Consider the following 20,717-nt stretch of genomic DNA (forward strand, 5'->3'; position numbering starts at 1 on the left):
AACCTCATTTAAGCAATGATTTGACAGTTGCCACAGGAATGGGACTCTTAGTTCTGTCCCTACATAGCTTTAGCACTTCCTTCCCCTCCCCCGGCTCCTTCAGTGTCCCTCCGCTATTCTGGAAAGGTGAAAGAGAGGGAGACATATCGAAGTTCTGTCAGCTACGAGGTCTCCTCTTCCCGCAGCTGCTCCAGCCAGCTAGCCATCTATAGCTCACTGGTTGGCAAGTGTCAATCTGATAGGCAGTATATGGACAGAAAATACACGTACTTCAGCCAGGCAGCCTTAGTGCAGGGAAAACAGGAGTGTGTTAAGGGAGACATGGATGGCAACACCAACTTCATACACACACACACACACACACACACACACACACACACTCTTGGCCCACCTCCTTTTCCCCCCTGCACCCATCAAATGGTGCATTCCCACCCCATTTCCCTTCCTCCTTCAGATAGCCACTATCACGGAGGTGCTCCAGCTGCCAATTCTTCCTCCCTGGTCAGATGGAGATGGTGAGCTCTGCCATTTATTCTTGGTGAAACTGCTTAATGTCATGATAAATTAGGGGAACAACTTTTTAAATTTTAAATGTAAAAATTTTCAACTTGCATTGGCAGACACAGGTGACTAGTGTGTATGTAAAGTTTGTGGTTTGCAGAGACTGTGGGTATTTAGCAAGAGAAACCGGGAAGGAGGGAGTGGGAGATAACCCTAACCTACATTTCATAAAAGTGGTTTTTTTTAATGTTTATATCTTAGTACAGGCACGCTCATCGGTGCTTGCAATATTTTAAAAAACTCAGATATATGTCAGTGTTTTCCATTCTGAGGTTTCCAAAGAAGGCAATTGGCTAAACAACAGAGGTTTCAAAGACCTAATTAAGGGTATGTCTACACTACGGGATTATTCTGATTTTACATAAACCGGTTTTGTAAAACAGATTGTATAAAGTCGAGTGCACGCGGCCACACTAAGCACATTAATTCGGCGGTGTGCGTCCATGTACCACGGCTAGCATCGATTGCCAGAGCGTTGCATTGTGGGTAGCTATCCCATAGTTCCCGCAGTCTCCCTCACCCATTGGAATTCTGGGTTGAGATCACAATGCATGATGAAGCAAAAACAGTGTCGCAGGTGATTTTGGGTAAATGTCGTCACTCAATCCTTCCTCCATGAAAGCAATGGCAGACAATCATTTTGCGCCCTTTTTCTCTGGATTGCCCTGGCAGATGCCATAGGATGATAACCATGGAGCCTGTTTAGTCTTTTTTCACTGTCACCGTATGTGTACTGGATGCTGCTGACAGACATGGTACTGCAGTGATACACAGCAGCATTCATTTGCCTTTGCAAGGTAGCAGAGATGGTTACCAGCCCTACTGCACCGTCAGCTGCTGTCATGGGTGCTCCTGACTGGCCTCGCTGAGGTCAGCCAGGGGCGCATGGACAAAAATGGGAATGACTTCCCAGGTCACACCCTTCTTTATGTTTTGTCTAAAAATAGAGTCAGTCCTGCCTAGAATATGGGGCAAGTCTACTAGAGAACCAGAGAGCACTGCAGCCGGGTCAGAGCCCCAGAGATCCCGCAGAAATGATGAGCTGCATGCCATTCTAGGGGGTGCCCCTGCAACAATCCCACCCATTGCTTCCCTCGTCCCACACCCCTCCTAGGCTACCGTGGCACATATCCCCCCATTTGTGTGATGAAGTAATAAAGAATGCAGAAATAAGAAACACTGAGTTTTTAGTGAGATAAAATGAGGGGGAGGCAGCCTCCAGCTGCTATAATATTCCAGGCATGACATCTCCATTACTCATTAAAGGAGGCGGGGGGAGAGGAGCACAGCCTCTCACTGTTATGATAGTCCAGAATCTCCATTAGACATGAAGGGGTGGGGGGGAGAGGAGCTCAGCCTCCAACTGCTATGATGAGGACGGTTATCAGCCCTATTGTACCATCTGCCAGGACTGAATCTCCAGGACACAAAGCTTGAAGAAGAGAATGATCGGGAGTCATTCCCATTTTTGCCCAGGCGCCCCCAGCCAACCTCACCGAGGCCAGCCAGGAGCACTCACAGGATGATGATGAGGACGGCTATCAGTCATATTGTACCGTACTGTCTGCCACCAGGGAGGGAAGGGGAGGGGAAAGGAGAGGATGCTGTTGTTTAGCGCAGCAGCACCTCGTCTACCAGCAGCATCCAGTAGACATACGGTGACATTGAAAAGAGGCGAGAAATGATTTTTTTCCCTCCTCTTGGGGGGGGTGGTGGTAAATTGAGGACATATTCCCTGAACCACTGGCAACAATGTTTTTGACCCTTCAGGCACTGGGAGCTCAGCCAAGAATGCAAATGCTTTTTGGAGACTGCAGGAACTGTGGGATAGCTTGAGTCCTCAATCCTCCCTCCTTCACTCCATGAGCCTCCATTTGATTCTTTGGCTTTCCGTTACACTTGTCACACAGCACTGTGTTGAGTCCCTGCCGTGGCCTCTGTCTATCATAGCCTGGAGATTTTTTCAAATACTTTGGCATTTCGTCTTCTGGAACAGAGATCTGATAGAACAGATTTGTCTCCCCATACAGTGATCAGATCCAGTATCTCCAACATGGTCCATGTTAGAGCTCTTTTTGGATTTGGGACTGCATGGCCACCCGTGCTGATCAGAGCTCCACGCTGGGCAAACAGGAAATGAAATTCAAAAGTTTGCGGGGATTTTCCTGTCTACCTAGCCAGTGCATTCGAATTCAGATTGCTTTCCAGAGCGCTCACAATGATGCACTGTGGGATATCGCTCGGAGGCCAATACCATCGAATTGCGGCCACATTAACCCTAATCCGACATGGCAATACCGATTTCAGCGCTACTCCCCTCGTCGGGGAGGAGTACAGAAATTGGTTTTAAGAGCCCCTTATATCGATATAAAGGGCTTTGTTGTGTGGATGGGTGCAGGGTTAAATCGGTTTAACGCTGCTAAATTCGGTATAAACGCGTAGTGTAGACCAGGCCTAAGCCAAGTCTCGTGCAATTTAAACTTATGGAGCTGCTACCAGCACCTAGGAATTACTTATAGAGAAAGCACAACATTTTTTTTTAAATGCACTTTTATGTTTAGATTAAGTTGTATAGTGTGATTACAGCAAAATCATGAATCATTTTTTGGAACCAGATGAAAATTGTTTAAGCCAGCAAAGAAAGTGTTATCATGGGAGCACCACAGTTCAGGTTAGCAGAATTTTTTGTTTAGGAGTTAATTTTCAAAGGCCTCTAAAGCGCATATTAATACTCAAACTAAAATAAAAACTGCTATACCAATTGAGATAGGGATAGAGTCAATATGAATATTTGGGTTTATTTGGTCAAGATGTTCCTGAAATCCCCCCCACTCCCATAAAAGGCTAATATAAAATAGCAAATTTTAAAACACTTTTTTGCCCACAACAAAAATGAATATTAACTTGGTGACCTGAGACTCAAAACTTGTAAAACTTTGAAATGGCTCTGCACATTTACACTTATAGATATTGTGCCGCCTTGTTGTGTCTTATGGTAAAAAATTCTTTCTAGCCATTTCGGAGCACTCTTACACCCACTTCCCCTTCCCTCAGGCTCACGAGACACTGATAACAAGGTTATAGAGTGGGTGGAGTGCCCTCATCAGCTCAGTTCCTTCCACCGCAAAGCCTGAGACACAGAACAAACAAGGACTCTGAGACGGGAAGCTGGGTGGGAAGTGTGAATATACAGAACCATCTCAAAGAACTCCAGTTGCAAGTAGCTAACCACGATTTCTTCTTTAAAGTACATATTTCCACATATGGTGGTAAACTGATAAGCAGTTCTGACAACTGACCCAAAAGTGGGAGCTGAGTTCTAGTTGAACAGTGATTGAAGCACCGCTTTGCCAAATCCAGCCTCCACCCTCAAAGCCAAGTACAGAGCATCAGGCTTAGTGAAAGCATGCACCGAAGTCCAGGTTGCAGCTTTTGCAAATGTCAGCAATTGGGATCATCTAGTTTGACCTCCTGCACAACGCAGGCCACAGAATCTCCCCCACCCACTCTGAATCAAACCTGTGTCTGAGCCACTGAAGTCCTCAAATTATGGTTTAAAGATTTCAAGGTGCAGAGAATCCTCCGGCAAGTGACCCATGCCCCATGCTGCAGAGGAAGGCAAAAAAACCCAGGGCTTCTGCCAATCTGCCCTGGAGGAAAATTCCTTCCCGACCCCAAATATGGTGATCAGCTAAACCCTGAGCATATGGGCAAGACTCACCAGCCAAATACCCAGGAAAGAATTCTCTGTAGTAACTCACATCCCACCCCATGTAACATCCCATCACAGGCCACTGGGCATATTTATTGCTAGTAGTCAAAGACAAATTAATTGCAAAAATTATGCTACCGCATTATATCATCCCATCCATAAACTTATCAAGCTTAGTCTTGAACCAAGAGATGTCTTTTGCCCCTCCTGCTCCTCTTGGAAGGCTATTCCAGAACTATGGTCAAATCACAGCAGGTCCAGGAACTTTTACCAGTGCATCGCATTCAGCAATATACTGTTTAATCCATAGAGAAACAGTCTGGGAAGACACCATATGCCATGTGGTTCTCAGCATAAGACACAAACTATCTAGACAAATTTCCAAAAGCTTTGAGTTCTGCCCAGGTAATAGGTGAGGACTCTTCTGACATATGAATTATATAGGATAAATTCTCACTTATTAGAGTGAGGCTGGGGGGAAGGAGGAGAAGCTAACAAACTAATGGTCTGGTTGATGTGGAAATCAGACAGCACCTTAGGTAAGAATCTGGGATCCGGTCTGAGAATTATCTTGCCCTGATGAAAAAGGAGTGAAAGGTGGATCAAGCCATAAGGGCATTCAACTCACTCACTCTCCTAATCAATGTGATGGCAAAAATGAAAGCTGTTTTGATACGATAAATCGAAAAAAGAACATTTAGCCAAGGGTTCAGAGGGCTATTTTACCAGCACAGCAACATCAAATTGAGGCCCCAAGAAGGGACAGGATCGCTAATGGGGTATACACATATGACAAACCCATCATAAATCTTTTAACCAAACAACCACCAATCAGAGATTTGCTATTAGCTACAGTATGATATGCAGAGATGGCTGCCAAATGCACTTTTAATGAGGAGTTAGATAATGTACTTAAGGAATCAGAGGTTAAGTATTCCAGAACACAAGGAATGAAAGCAAATACAGGAGAAATCAGAGCTTCCTTTCACCCACGTCTGAAATCTGGTCAACTTTAAATGATAATATCTAGTTGACTGTTAAGAGTTAATTAGCATATGCTGCCAAAGAACACTGGTCAAGCACAGAGTGAAAGTACAATCACCCACGCCATCAGGTGAAGAGACCGTGGGTCTGGATGAAAGATCCTGCCCTCCTGCTGGGACAGGAGATGTGGGGACAGAGGAAGATGATTGGTAAACCACTGCTAATGTGGCCAAGCTGGGACAACGAGTGTCATCCTTGCCCTGTCCTGAAATTTCTTATAACCTTCTTGATCAATGGAAGGGGGCACGCAAAGTGAGCATGAAGCCACTCTCACAATGTAGAAGAAAGGCATCTGACAGGGATTGACTGTCTGCCCTTTCTGGATCAGGACACTTTGTTGATCTTTGCTGTGAACAGGTCCACCTCTGGTCGTCATCTGCTAGATGGAGAATATGGTCTGAATCAACTGAATTTGAGAGCTCTGCTGAGATGATTCACAACTACATTACTTTCTCCTGCCAGGTATGGGGCTACAAGATAAATTTCACAGCAAATACACCAATCCCATAAACTTTGAGCCTCGGTGCACAGGAGAACAGAGTGAGCACTCCCCTGCTTGATAATGTAATACAACGCTGATGTATTGTCCATCATTTTCATGACCATCCCCTGAAGGTGGAAGAAACGACCCGAAGGCCAAATGAACAGCCCTAATACACTGATGTGCAAGGCTCCCGCCTGAAAAAATCAGTGCCCTAAAACTGTCAAATGATTTAGATACAGCCCCCAACCCTTGTTTGACGCATCTGAAGTTACTGTCAGGGATGGATCCAGAGGACTGGACTCTACACCCCGAGCACACACTCGCTCTGACTACCATTTTAGAGAAATTATAGTACTCTGAGGCATGGTGATCAACATCTGAAGGCTGTCCCAGTTTGGTCTGTAGACCTGAGATAACTAGTGCTGCATAGGTCTCATTCTCAGATGCACGAATGTAGTGGCTGCCATAAGGCCTATGAGACCCAAAAAGAATTTCACTCTGAATGAGACACTGCTGAATCTTTAACATACGTTGACTCATTTTAACAAAGCTGTCCCCTTAGAGTGACTCTGGGAGGCTGCAGGTATTTCTGACATGCTTGGCTTAATGTAAAATAAACCAAGTCCAGGGGAAGGACTGCCTCTGGAATTGGAAAGAAAAAGTAGAGGGCCTCATTCTTACAGAGGAGTCAAGCACAGAGAACAAGCCAGCGATCTCATGCACTTAAGTTTTTTCAGTAATTAGCCTATTTTTCCTCTGAAAAGACACAAAGATGAGGTTATTTAATTGTAACTGGAGGTTCTTGGAGATGTGTGGTCCCTTCTGTATTCCACTAAGAGTTACGCATGCATACCATGTGTTCAGAGCTGGAGAATTTGAAAGTAGTGTCCACTGGTTCACACATGCACCCTGGCTTGCCTTGTACTTCTGTCTGAAGTGATAAAGGGTGGGACAGATCAACTGCATCTCCAGTTCCATGTCCAACACAAACCAGACAGATTCGGGGAAGGAGGGCAGGAAGTGGAATACAAATAGGGACCACATATCTCGAAGAACCTCCAGTTACAGATAAGTAACCTCCTCTTTGAGTAATTCCACTAAGGGTTATTAACAAGCAGTATCTAAGCCAGAGAAGGGTACGGAAAACTGCCATGCCAAAGGAGTTATTCACCATCAAGTCCTCTAAGGGGTAGTGCAGTGCACAAAAGGTATGGCTACTCTACGTATGTCCATAAGCAACACATCCTGAAGGGAGGCCGTGGTCGAAGCCTGAGCTCTCATGGAGCGGGGGAAGGTAGGCCTAACAATTAGTAGCAGAGTTTAATGCAACTCGAAATCCATTTAGAGATTCTCTGGGTGGAGATGGCCTATCCCTCAGGTCTTTCTGCTATCGCAACAAATAGTCTACGGAATTTCCTAATTGATTTCATTCTCTGTGGGTAGAAGGCCAGAACACGTCGGACATCTAGGGAATGGAGTCAATGTTCCTCTGCAGATGAGTGTAGTTTTTGGAAGAAAACAAGTAAGTGAATAGATTGATTGATGTGAAACTGGAAGACCATCTTTGGTAAAAGTTTGGGGGTGTAGACGTAAGGAGACTATCCTTGTGGAAGAGCATGAAACATGGGTCTGCCATCACAGCTCTGAGTTCACTGACCCTTCCTGCAGAAGTGATAGCAACAGAAAGGCAGGACATGGAGCACGATGCTAGTGGTTCAAAGGGTGGTTTCGTTAGCATACAGAGAACTAGATTCAGGACCCACTGGGATGCGATCGTTTGGACAAATGAGAAGGTTCTGGTAAGGCCTTTCCAAAACCTAGTGGTTAGTGGATGTGTAAAGACAACAACTTTCCACTGGAGAGCGGAATGCACTAATAGCCACCAGGTGAACTCAAAGAGTTGAGGGCAAGACCCAGTGACTTTAAAGATAGAATGTAGTTCAGGAGGAGGGGGGATCCTGCTGATTCAAGTAAAACTCCTTTTTATGGCACCCAAGATGAGAAATGTTTGAACTTGGCTCTATAACATTGCCTAGTGGAGTTCTTCCTGCTGCTATAGAGGATGTCTTGCATGGCTGAAGAGCACCTCTGTTCTCAAGCAGAAGCCTATCCAAGTGCCACACTCTGACGTGTAATATGTGGATTAGGATGTCTGATTGCGCCATTGTACAGGGTCAGAAGATTAGGGAAGTTGCGGATGAGAATCAGTGGATGGGATGGCATGCATAGGAGATTAGAAAACCAGAATGGTCTGGGCCAGCAGAGGGCTATCAGAATGACCACTGCTGTGTCTCACTGGATCTTGTGCATTATTCAAGGCAAATTTGGTCTGACCAGGAAAGCATCGCCCTGAGAGTGGTGACTGGGGCCTTCCCTGGAGCAGTATGTGGTGCATTTGCTGTTCATTTGTGAAGCGAATAGATATCTGGTTGGAGTCCCACACCAAGTGAAGATATCATGTACCACAGAATTGTGAAGTTCCCACTCATAGCCAATCGCAAAATGTCTGCTGAGCGAGTCCGCAAGTACATTCTGTGTCCCCAGAAGATAGGCTGCGGACAAGATGATCTGGTCATTGAGGCATTAATTCCAGAGATTAAGCACTTCTGAGTACAGAGCAGCCAATCTCATTCTCCCATTTGTTGATATAGAAAAAACTGATGTTGTCTGACATGATGAATGCAATGGGAACGAATAAATGGAAGAAAGGACTGGCACGTCTTTCTTACAGCTTGGAGTTCCAAGATATTTATGTGCATCCTGGATTCTGAGGGAGACTACTTTCCCTATGTCATTTGATTGTTCACGTTGGCTACCCAGCCAACCAGGGACGTGTGGGGTAATGATCATCTTGTCTGGAAGGAAAGGAATCGCCATGCATACATGACATGAAATCCATGGAGTGACCATTTGGTGAGTAAACTGACTGGAGCCACATCTGAAGGCAGTGAAAGTGAAGTCTTGCAACAGGGGTCACTCTCATACATGAAGCCAAAGGCCCAGGAGGGACAGGAAAGTCCTGGAGGGTATATAAGGATTGCTCACAATGTTAGTTATGTTGACACTCACTGCCTGGAACCTGTCTTTTGGTAAGTAGGTCCATGCTGTGACTGAACTGACGATAGCCCCTATGAAGTCCAGAGACTCCATCGGGTCTAGGATCAACTTCTCAATGTTGACGCAGACTATGAGGGATAAAAGAAGGTTGAGCAACATGGAATGAGACACTTGGGCTTCTTGCCTGGACAGCATAGCTAGAAACCACATCAGCGAGATATGAAAACATCAGGACCCCATAACATCTAACATAGGCTGCTATGATAGAAAACTTTGGTGAAGGCTTTGGGAGCGGTGGCCATTCTGAAGGGGAGCACCCTCTACTGGAAATGGTGGGTGCCCACTTGTGAATCTCAGGAAGCATCTCTGGGTCAGATGGATATTAATATGAAAATAAACGTCCTTCATATGCAGAGTCGAAAAATCACATGCCTTTTTCTAAGAATGGGATAAACACTGCCAGCGTGACCATATGAAACTTGAATCTGAACGAAACAACTGAGATGTGTGAAATCAAAGATTGGTCTCCATCCACCTTTCTTCTTAAGTATCAGAAACTAAGTTGAATAAAAAACCCCGTTCACTGATATTCCAGGGGAATGTGTTCTACCCTCCTGTTGTAATAAGGAGTTCATTTCTGGGGTGAGGACACTGTTACGAGAGTGGTCTCTGAACAGGAACTGGGAGGAGGAGTCTTCGAGAAGGTAGTGTGATAAATCTGATCATGCAGCCATGGTGGAGGACGTTAACCAATTTGTCCATTGTTATCACACTCCAAGCATGGGAAAGAGTGCTAAATAACCCACAAGTGGGATAGGGGGGTTGTGAGGTGGTAGGCAGAGTGGCTGGCAGCTCCTGGGCTTACCTCAGAAATACCTCTTGGCTAGAGGTTGTAGCTATTACATCGAAGCCTGCAAAGCAGGTCCCAGGAGGCGAGATCTCTAGTTTTTTGGCATTTCCTCAGGGGCTCATAAGGTCTCTGAGGGTAGAACTGGGGGGCCCTATAACACTGGGTGTATGGTGAGCAGTGGAATTTCAGCTTTGGAGCAGGAGTGTAGATGCTGAGAGAGCAAGGGACGGCTCTGGAATCCTTGAGGGTATGCAGCGATTCATCCATCTTTTGCTTAAAATGATGGGATCTGTCAAAAGGAATGTCTTCAATAGTATTTTGTATCTCCCTTGGGAAACCAGAGGAATGGAACCAAGACTCCCTATGCATAACTATGTCCAAGTAAGTGTACGATGCCATGTGCCCCAATGTTTCAGGCAGTTTCTTGCTGTGGTGATAAGTTGGTTTCTGATGTGTTCTATGATTGAGCCTAGGGCCCAGAACCAGGCTTCTGGAAGAATCTCTCCTATGATTTCTAGCCTTTGGACAGAGGAGAGTGTTGATTTCCGCATGTTTATCAATATGCCTAGCTTCTGCAAGTTGACAATATTAACCTTACCTCTACCTGGGCCCTGGTCTGACATCTAATCAGACCCCTAGGCAATTTATTCCAATGCTTAACTACCCTGACAGTTAAGAAATTTTTCCTAATATCCAACCTAAACCAACCTTGCTGCAAGTTAAGCCCACTGCTTCTTGTCCTATTCTCAGTGGTTAAGGAGAACTATTTTTTCCCCTCCTCCTTCTAGCTATCTTTTATGTACTTGAAAGCTGTAATGTCCCCTCTCAATCTTCTCTTCTCCAGACTGAAAAAACTGGGTTTATTTAGTCTTCCCTCATAGGTAATGTTTTCTAGATCTTTAAACGTTGGAGAGATTTTAGCTGGGGGCTGTAGGTGATGGCCAGTGGTATTCTGTTATTTTCCTTGTTGGGCCTGTCCTGTATCACCATTAATTTGGGCTTGAATAGGGACTGGGAGTGGCTGGCTCAGTACAAAAGCAGCTCTCTCTCTCCTGGTACTGACACCTCCTCATCAATTATTGGGAGTTGACTACATCCACCCTGATTGAATTGGCCTTGTCAACACTAGTTCTCCACTTGTAAGGTGACTCTTCTCCATGTGTCAGTATAACAATGCCTGCATCTGTAATTTTCACTCCATGCATCTGAAGAAGTGGGTTTTTTACCCATGAAAGCTTATGCCCAAATACATTTGTTAGCCTTTAAGGTGCCACTGGACTTGTCGTCGTTTTTCTGGATACAAACTAACACAGCTACCACCTGATATTTCTTTGAATATGATGTCTCCCTTAGATAGTTCCACAATGGAAAGAAATGAACTTGAAAATGACAGTCTTTCGGAAAGTCGCCTACGACCATATAGGATATAAAGTGTTGCTTCTTGTTTGTTCCCATGGATGGGTTGATACAAATGGATAATGAAACAATTATAGGTAGAAACATGGGGAGTGGTCATAGGTTAACTATTTTTTGAAAGTTATTCTGTATGGTGATATCCCATGACAGCTCCCAGTTATCCCACTCGTTGGGCAGGTGTGATAGCAACGAGGAAGGCGACCTTCATCAAGAGGTGGAGAAGTGAGCATGTCACCAAAAGGGAGCCCGGTAAGACATTGCAGCACCAGACTGAGGTCCCATGATGGCGTGCAGGCACGTATTTCCAGGTCCAGGTTACAAAATACTCTTCAGAAAATGTTCAATGGTAGGGTGGGTAGAATGAGAACTTGTCCACTTTGTGGTGGAAATGCCATGATTGCTGCAAGGTGTACTCCAATGGAGCTCATTGAGACACCCAATTTCTTTTGAGTTCCAGTATGTAATCCAAAGTCATTGGTAAAGGAGAGGTAGTTGCCATTGTTTGCCTATTCTGGCTACATGTATGGAATTTCTTCCACATGTGAAGGTAGGTACGCCTTGTAGTAGACCTTCTATTATTAATGCCTATCTCCTCTGAATAAGTCATTTCATTGTTTCTGAACCCTGTACAGAGCCCTGCGTGGATACAGAATTTATATCGAGGAATGCAGACATCCATGGAGTTGCAGAGCTCCAGCAACAGCTAGCGAGACCAGCAAGGCCACGGCCAGAAACCAAGCCAGGAACCATAGCAGCAAAAGCAGTGGCATGTTGTGCTGCCACTTGCGGGAGCCAGCCCGGGGACTTCCTGCAGCACAGCAGCATTGCATCCAGCCCTGCCCACCGGGGCAGGCACCAGTCTCACTGGCAGCTGTCCCTGGTCACATTAGTGTGTGCAAGCAGCTCACATCCTCCTGGACAGGAGATGCAGGAAGCAAGAACATGCTCTGCAGACTGCCTGCAGCTCTAGTAAGTTCATGTGTAATGTTAATTTTGATGGGGAGCAGCGACCATGGATTGTGTGGTTGTGCAGATGTGCCTCCCAAACTAGCAGCGAGAGGGGATCTGAGCGAAGGAACTCCTGTGCAAATGTTGTGTGTTTGAGTTCATCAATGTAGAGAAATGTTTTACTTTCTTGGCATCGTAGGACCTTGGCCCTCACAAATTTGGGGGAGAGAGAGAGAGAGTGAGTGTGTGTGTACACACACACACACACACACACACACACACACACACACACACACCTGCCATTTTCTTTGTGCCCACCCCTCCCACATAACATACCAGATACATTCTCCTATTCATACATTCCCATGGATCCTTGCCATGTTCAATGCAACATCTATCCAGGTAGCACAAGCAAAGGGTCACTAGACATCAACCCGAACAATAAGGATTTCTGTTCATGTACAGCACTGCAGCTGCACTGCTGTAGCCCTTTTGTGAAGACACTACTATGCTGGCGAGAGACCTTCTGCCGTCAACATAGTTAATTCACCTGCAAAAGGTGGTAGCTCTGTTGACAGGAGAAGTGCTCCTGTTGACATAGTGCTGTCTACACCAGAGGATTAGGTCAACAGAACTACACTGTTCAGAGGGTGCAGATTTTTCACACCCCCAACAGACATAGTTATACCTATACAAGTTTGTAGTGTAGACCTGATCTAAGACAGAGATAATGTGATCGTCCTGAGGGATGCTTTAGAATAAGAATCAGAATCTTTTAAACATTTAACACTTTATAGTTTCCCTGTCACGGTTCTTCACCACCACCAGTTGACCTCCAAACATGCTGCCCCGATGGATCCTTCCTTTAGGCCACTGAACAAAAACAGCAGTGTTAAGGTTGTGGTGTGGAAAACAAGACTGTGGTGTGGAAAATAAGACTTACTGTACTTGTTTTTTATCTTTGTGTTTTGTGTGGTTGAGTATTTGTTGTTAGTGAATTTATATTACAGTGGGGCTCTAGACACTAGTCTGGAAAGGGGGCCCCATTGAGCTGGGCCCTGTATATCCATGAAATAGGACAGTTCTGTCACCAAAAAGATATTTACTAGTGAGAATATTATTTCTTTAAAAAGTTATAAATCATAGGGACACAGTAAAATATTTAAGATGAGGTCGGCAATACTCACTTTAAAATGCTGCAAATAAAAAAATTAGCTCTGACTTTTTTTCTCCTTCCTTATAAGATATAAAGGAGATCTTGATTTTTCTTATTTTTTTTCAATAGATAAGAAATTCAGGATTTTTTTTTTCCTGGAAGACTATGGACAGCTGAAGAACTAATGGGTTTATGACAGACAATATGCAAGTAAAATTTCACTGAGAAGGGATACAATTTATACACATTGCTGCTGTTTTTAAAAATCTTTTAAACCCATCTACCTCTAATACCCGAGAAGCAACTGGGAGAAATGATTCAACATCCCCATTCCCCCAACTAAGTGAGAAATTTCACAATCCACAATTCTGATACCTCTAAATTAGGTCAAGTACAAGACGACTTGACTATCTGGACTTCTCTGATTACAAAACAAGCAGAATTTACCATTTGCTTTATATTTTTTAAATATCATCATCATAATGGGTTAGATCAAGGTTCATCTAATCCAGTATCCTGTTTGACAGTGGCCAGCACCAGATATTTGTGGCAGCTGGAGGTTTAAGGACACCCAGAGCATGGAGTTGTGTTCCTGACCATCCTGGCTCATGGCCATTGATGGACCTATTCTTCATGAATTTCCTTTTTTTGAATCCAGTTATGCTTTTCGCCTTCACAACATACTCTGGCAATGAGTTCCACAGGTTGACTGCACATTGCATGAAGTACTTCCTTTAGTTTGTTTTAAACCTGCTGCCTATTAATTAATTAGGTGGCTACTAGTTCTTTGTTATGTAAAAAGGTAAACAACACTACCTTGTTCACTTTCGCTGCTCATGATTTTATAGAGCTCTATTATATCCCCCTTAGTCATCTCTTTTCTAAGATGACCAGCCCCAGTCTTTATAATCTCTCCTCATATGGAAGCTGTTCCATACCCCTAATCATTTTTGCTGCCCTTTTCTGTACCTTTTACAATTCTAATGTATCTTTTTTTGAGATGGAGTGACCAGTTCTGTATGCAGTATTCAAGGTACCACGGATTTCTACAGTGGCATGATATTTTCTGCTTTCATAATCTATCCTTTTCCTAATAGTCCCTAACATTGTTAGCTTTGACTGCTGCTGCACAATGAATGGATATTTTCAGAGAACTCTCCACAATGACTCCAAGGTCTCTTTTGAGTGGTAACAGCTAATTTAGACCACAGGAGGGTGAGGTAATATCTTTTATTGGACCAACTTCTGATAGTCAGAGGGACAAGTTTTCAAGCTATGCAGAGCTCTTCTTCAGGTCTAAGGGCTTATCTTCACATACAGCGCTACAGTGGTGCAGCTGCACCAATGCATGCGCACTCCTGTAGTGTTTTAGAGAAGATGCTACTAAGCCAATGGGAGAGCTTCTCCCCTCGTTACAGTTTTAATCCACCTCCATGAGATGCAGTAGCTATGTCGATGGGAGAAACAGAGTTAAGAGTTTAAGCTTCAAGGCTTGTCTTTTTCATATGTTGGGCAGGTTTCCTTTGAGGATGAGGACTGATAGGTCAGAAAGAGTGATCATTTTGTGAAGCATTCACCCACAGGCGATAAGATGGTTTGTCTTAACATTTTCATACAGCTACACAATGAGAGAGGAACTTTCACATTGAGGATATACCGACTATATGTTGGGAAACTTTAACCTTTATCTATTAAATCTGACAAACCATAATCTATCATTCACATGTATTCTTGACACATTTGCTAATTACCAAATACATCGGTGTTTGAGGTTAAGTGCTCTCTCATAGCTTATTTTAACTGCCTATTAGATCTTAAAATAACTGACAATTTGTGATATCACAAATTATTTCTTAGTAAAGGAACGGAGTTTCACAAGCAAATTATTAGGATTTCTAGACAGAATTCAGCAGAGGAAAGTGCCCTGTGACGAAGAGCTCCTATTTAAGAATATTTGAAACAACAACTAAGAAACACTGAAAAATACTGCTTAATGGTCTCTTCAAGATTACAAAAGTATCTGGTAGGGGACAAAGGTAGGCCAAAGAACCGTGCACCAACATTTATAACAGTTCCTTATATTGCATTTAAGTTCCCCATCATAATCCAATGTTAGACCAGTGAAGAAGCCATACCATTTTCAGTTCTTTCCCTTTCTTGATGTTTCTTCTGTGATCTGTCTATATGGTTCTCTTTGCTTTGCTCTCTAAGGGAAGGTTGGTGAGCCTTTAATGTATTTACTGAGGAAGGTGCGGAAGTTCTTCTCTTTTCTATTTTCTCATCTCTATGTGGTGTAGTCCTTAGGCCTACGTGAACAGGAGCATCTATAAAGAGAATAAAAACAAGTTGCATGCTTTAATATTTTTGTTTAAAAGTCTACTTAGAACCATGAAAAGGAGGTACTTGACAGCAATAATTCTGGCTGGCTGAGTGTATTGCCACCACAGAGCTACACTGCAGGATTTATATGCCTAGCCACATGACCACAACTGCTGCTTATAAGCAGCTCTAACAGTGGTTGGAGGATATGCATAACAATCAATCACAGCTTTCCATATACAGAAGGTATAATAAATACACTGCCCACCAGTCATTCATCAGAAACTATACCTCCAGAATTACCCAGGCTTTGAAGCAGAAAGAAGAAGTGAGGTGAATATGGCTCCGTGGAGGCAACCAATTCAGACACAAGAATTCTTATTAATAAAATAGTATAACATTTCTTCCACAAAGTGCCACTGTAGCAAACTAACAATGACCAGGCTGAGGAGTTCTTTTAATTTAATAGTATTTGAAAATTGCTCTACAAAAGCCACCCTCTGCCCTCAGGAAAGCATCAAAGAGAATACTGATAGGTTTCAGAGTAGCAGCCGTGTTAGTCTGTATCTGCAAAAAGAACAGGAGTACTTGTGGCACCTTAGAGACTAACAAATTTATTTCAGCATGAGCTTTCATGAGCTACAGCTCACTTCTTCGGATGCATAGTCTAATCAATTGAGATGAGCTATCATCAGCAGGAGAAAAAAAACTTTTGAAGTAATAACTTAAGATGACCCATAGAAGGTGTGAGGAGAACGTAACATAGGGAAATAGATTCAATTAGTGTAATGACCCAACCATTCCCAGTCTCTGTTTAAACCTAAGTTAACTATCTAATTTGCATATTAATTCGAGTTCAGCAGTCTCTCTTTGGAGTCTGGAGCTTATAGACAGCCTCCCAACCTGAAGCAAATACTCACCAGCAGCCACACACCATACAACATAAACATTAACCCAGGAACCTATCCTTGTAACAAAGCCCGATTCCAGCTCTATCCACATATCTATTCAAGTGACACCATCATAGGACCTAATCACATCAGCCACGCCATCAGGGGCTCGTTCACGTGCACATCTACCAACGTGATATATGCCATCATGTGCTAGCAATGCCCCTCTGCAATGTACATTGGCCAAACTGGACAGTTCCTATGCAAAAGAATAAATGGACACAAATCTGACATCAGGAATCATAACATTCAAAAACCAGTGGGAGAACACTTCAACCTCTCTAACCACTCAGTGATGAACTTGAAGGTGGCAATTTTACACCAAAAAAACTTCAAAAACAGACTCCAAAGAGAGACTGCTGAATTCAAATTAATATGCAAATTAGATACAATTAACTTAGGTTTAAACAGAGACTGGGAACGGTTGGGTCATTACACTAATTGAATCTATTTCCTTATGTTAAGTTCTCCTCACACCTTCTATGGGTCATCTCAATTATCACTTCAAAAGTTTTTTTTCTCCTGTTGATGACAGCTCATCTCAATTGATTAGACTCTTCCTGTTGGTATGCATACTTCCATCTTTTCATGTTCTCTGTACGTATAAATATTTCCTGTCTGTGTGTTCCATTTATGCATCCGAAGAAGTGAGCTGTAGTTCACGAAAGCTTATGCTGAAATAAATGTGTTAGTCTCTAAGGTACCACAAAAGTACTCCTGTTCTTTTATCCTGAATTTCTGTGACTTCAAAAAAAACTGTTTAGAAGTCTTAGATCTAAAATCAGCCTCCACTCTCCATTCTTCCCTCCCTCCATGCTGAACTGGAACTAGTTCTATAGCATTTATTCCCAGAATGGAATTGACTTCTTGCTTTACAAAGTTATTCATGAGAGGAGTCCCTGACGAGGAACAGGAAGAGGGGTAAGTAAAAGGGAGGGAGGGAAAATGGATAGCATACTCCAATCTTATAACCTCCAGCACTCAATTGTTTGATACGATTCTCTATCGTGTGGACAGAAAGTGGGAGAGACAGCCTTCAACAGGTGCATGATGCGTAGAATGGCGTGGACACCGTTTGATTTTGTGAGGCTGTTCCGGGCCCTTGACCAGGCCATCAAAACTGATGCTTAGACGATCATGATGATGAAGGCTCAGCAGCGGATGCAAATAGAGCAGGCGGTCTTTTCCCCAAGATCCTTGACTTCTTTCTGGGTGATTCATAAGGTCTCTGGAATTCTGGGAATGAAGCAAGGTGGGATCTTTAAGCTGTTTGGGAACTACTAAACTTGTTTGTTTGTAAGCATGTAAATCTCAAAGGATCTCAATGTGGCTCTGGGATTCTTAAGAGTATGCAGGGATTCATCAGTGGATTCAGTGAAGAGCTTGAGGCCATTGAAAGGAAAGATCCTCAACCATATTTTGGACCTCCTTTGGGAATTCAGACAGCCAGGACACCCTAGGCATGCCTGCTGCCGTAGATACAGATCAAGCTACAGTGGGGACTGAATCCAACCAGGCCTGTAGCAATGTTCCAGCCTCATTGATAACAGCCTGAAACAGCTCACACTGATCAACTGGCAGATACTGAATCCAGGTGTTGAAATTGGCATAATTTGAGTGATTGTACTTCAATATGACAGCTTGATAATTTACAATCCTAAATCGAGGAGTCACAGATGAGTACGTTTTTCTGCCAAAGAGATCAAGGCGTTTTTGGTCATTATCATATGGCATGGCCTTCGTGTGGCGTTACCTGCCACATTTGTGGCTCATTCACCATCTGCACAACCATGGAGTTTGGTGCTGGATGGGTCTGCAAAAATTCAGAGTCAATAGCTGGGAAGCAATATTTCTTATCGCCCTGCTTATATGCTGGCAGCGTCATTGCAGAGGTCTGCCACATGGATTTGGCATGATCCAACAGGGCCTCATTAGTAGGCAGGGCGGCTCAGACAGAGGGAGTCTATTGAGCGTATGTTGAAACTTCCTGAGCCCTTCAGAGGGAGCTGTAGGGAATCTGCAATATGCTTAATTAACTTGTGGATGTGTCTGAAGTCATCAGCCATAACTGATTAGGCAAGCATTACTACCTCATCTGGGGAAGATGAAGAAATATTTGTTTGCAGAGTAGCCTCTTTATCTGCCCTGGCCTCCTGCTCCTCAAATGATTCTTGCACCTGAGGTAGAGGAGGAGGGGAGACACTCCTCTACTCCAACTGTTCCCCACAAGAAAGATTAGGGGCATGAGAAAACTGCTGTCAATATGTAGTTCAGGGATCCCAGTATGGTCACTAGGGATTGGGTGTGTCCAAAAGGCTTGAACCAGATAGGGTGAACACAGGCGCATTTTTGGTGCAAAACCCCTGCTCCCTCCCCCCCACCTTTTCAAAAGCATTAGAAAGGAAAACACTTGTCTGAAAAGTAGGGGAATCTTGGACAGACATTCAAATTAGAGATCAAGTATCAGAGGGGTAGCCGTGTTAGTCTGGATTTGTAAAAGCAGCAAAGAGTCCTGGGGCACCTTATAGATTAACAGACGTTTTGGAGCATGAGCTTTCGTGGGTGAATACCCACTTCGTCGGATGCATGTAGTGGAAATTTCCAGGGACAGGTATATATATGCAAGCAAGCTAGAGATAACGAGGTTAGTTCAATCAGGGAGGATGAGGCCCTGTTCTAGCAGTTGAGGTGTGAAAACCAAGGGAGGAGAAACTGGTTTTGTAGTTGGCAAGCCATTCACAGTCTTTATTTAATCCTGAGCTGATGGTGTCAAATTTGCAGATGAACTGAAGCTCAGCAGTTTCTCTTTGAAGTCTGGTCCTGAAGTTTTTTTGCTGCAGGATGGCCACCTTAAGGTCTGCTATAGTGTGGCCAGGGAGGTTGAAGTGTTCTCCTACAGGTTTTTTTATATTGCCATTCCTAATATCTGATTTGTGTCCGTTTATCCTTTTCCGTAGAGACTGCCCAGTCTGGTCGATGTACATAGCAGAGGGGCATTGCTGGCATATGATGGCATATATTACATTGGTGGACGTGCAGATGTATGAACCGGTGACGGTGTGGCTGATCTGGTTAGGTCCTGTGATGGTGTCGCTAGTATAGATATGAGGGCAGAGTTGGCATCGAGGTTTGTTGCTAGCTCAGGAACCAATCCATCCTCCCTGATTGAACTAACCTCGTTATCTCAAGCTTGCCTGCATATATATACCTGCCCCTGGAAATTTCCACTACATGCATCCGATGAAAGCTCCTGCTCCAAAACGTCTGTTAGTCTATAAGGTGCCAGAGGACTCTCAAATTAGAGGATAATTCCTCCTCATCAACAGGGGCAGCTTCAGCACACTCTGAAAGTCTTTGAAGATCAAGCAGTACTGGGGAAAGGCCCTACCTCGGAGACTGTGCCTGTTTCATTACGAATAACCTTTCAGTACCCGTTAATAAGGTTGACTCTGGTTCTTCCAAAACAAGTAAGTCCTTAAGAAATCTGAACTCCTGCAATACAGAGTGGATTTGAAGAATGGAGCCCCATTCTGTAGTCAGTACCAAACGTATATGTTATTCCAGCAAGTCCTTTCTGGCCCAAGTATTTGGTACTGATGATGATGCGCTGGGAGGGGTCAAGACCCTATGTGAAATGTGGTGTCTTCCCTGTACTGAAACAGTCTTAGTGGTTGACTCTGATGAAGATGTTACCTAAGGAGTTGTGGGTACCCTTCTATTAGAGGTGGAATGCTTCATTTATGCAGTGTCCTGTTTCTACAGTACGGCAGATCTTGGTATTGAGGCATGCTTGTTGCCCTTTTTCTCAGATGAGTCCACAGTCATGGACACAGGATTAGTACCAAGAGCATCTGGAGCCTCAGCCATACCTAAAGTGGGATGAGATGATTCCACAGCAGTCTTCCTTTGCAGGGACAGAGGTCTTTTTGAAGTAGAACTTCTCCTACAGAGAATGGATCCTCTTTCTATATATCTTTTCTGTGAATTTACCTCAGGCAGACACAGGTGAAAGAGCCAAAGTTGACAGGGACATGTGTTCACACAGAGATTTCTGTAGGGGGTGAGGATAGGGAAGAGAGATCTCCTGGCTGGGAACTGAGGGTGAGGGTGGCTGGAGGGAACGCTCCATCATTAAGCATCTCAGTTTTAAAAAACCCAATTTTTCCTTGCCCTGCCTTTAAAAGCACAGCAAATGGACATACAGGATAAGATTATCCCAA

General features: G+C 43.9%; 1 protein-coding gene across 10 annotated transcripts in view; it reads right to left on the minus strand.

Annotated features, from left to right (window-relative positions):
* Positions 1 to 20,717, minus strand: part of PHF20 (PHD finger protein 20) — a 176,212-nt gene that overhangs the window by 69,329 nt on the left and 86,166 nt on the right. For all 10 annotated transcript variants that reach the window (XM_030533338.1, XM_030533336.1, XM_030533337.1 and 7 more), the window contains one exon: positions 15,364 to 15,552. In XM_030533338.1, the coding sequence (XP_030389198.1) occupies positions 15,364 to 15,552 (189 nt within the window). The remainder of the gene's footprint in view (positions 1 to 15,363; positions 15,553 to 20,717) is intronic.

Source organism: Gopherus evgoodei, chromosome 14 (genome assembly GCF_007399415.2).
Source record: "Gopherus evgoodei ecotype Sinaloan lineage chromosome 14, rGopEvg1_v1.p, whole genome shotgun sequence".
In the NCBI taxonomy this organism is placed as follows: domain Eukaryota; kingdom Metazoa; phylum Chordata; order Testudines; family Testudinidae; genus Gopherus; species Gopherus evgoodei.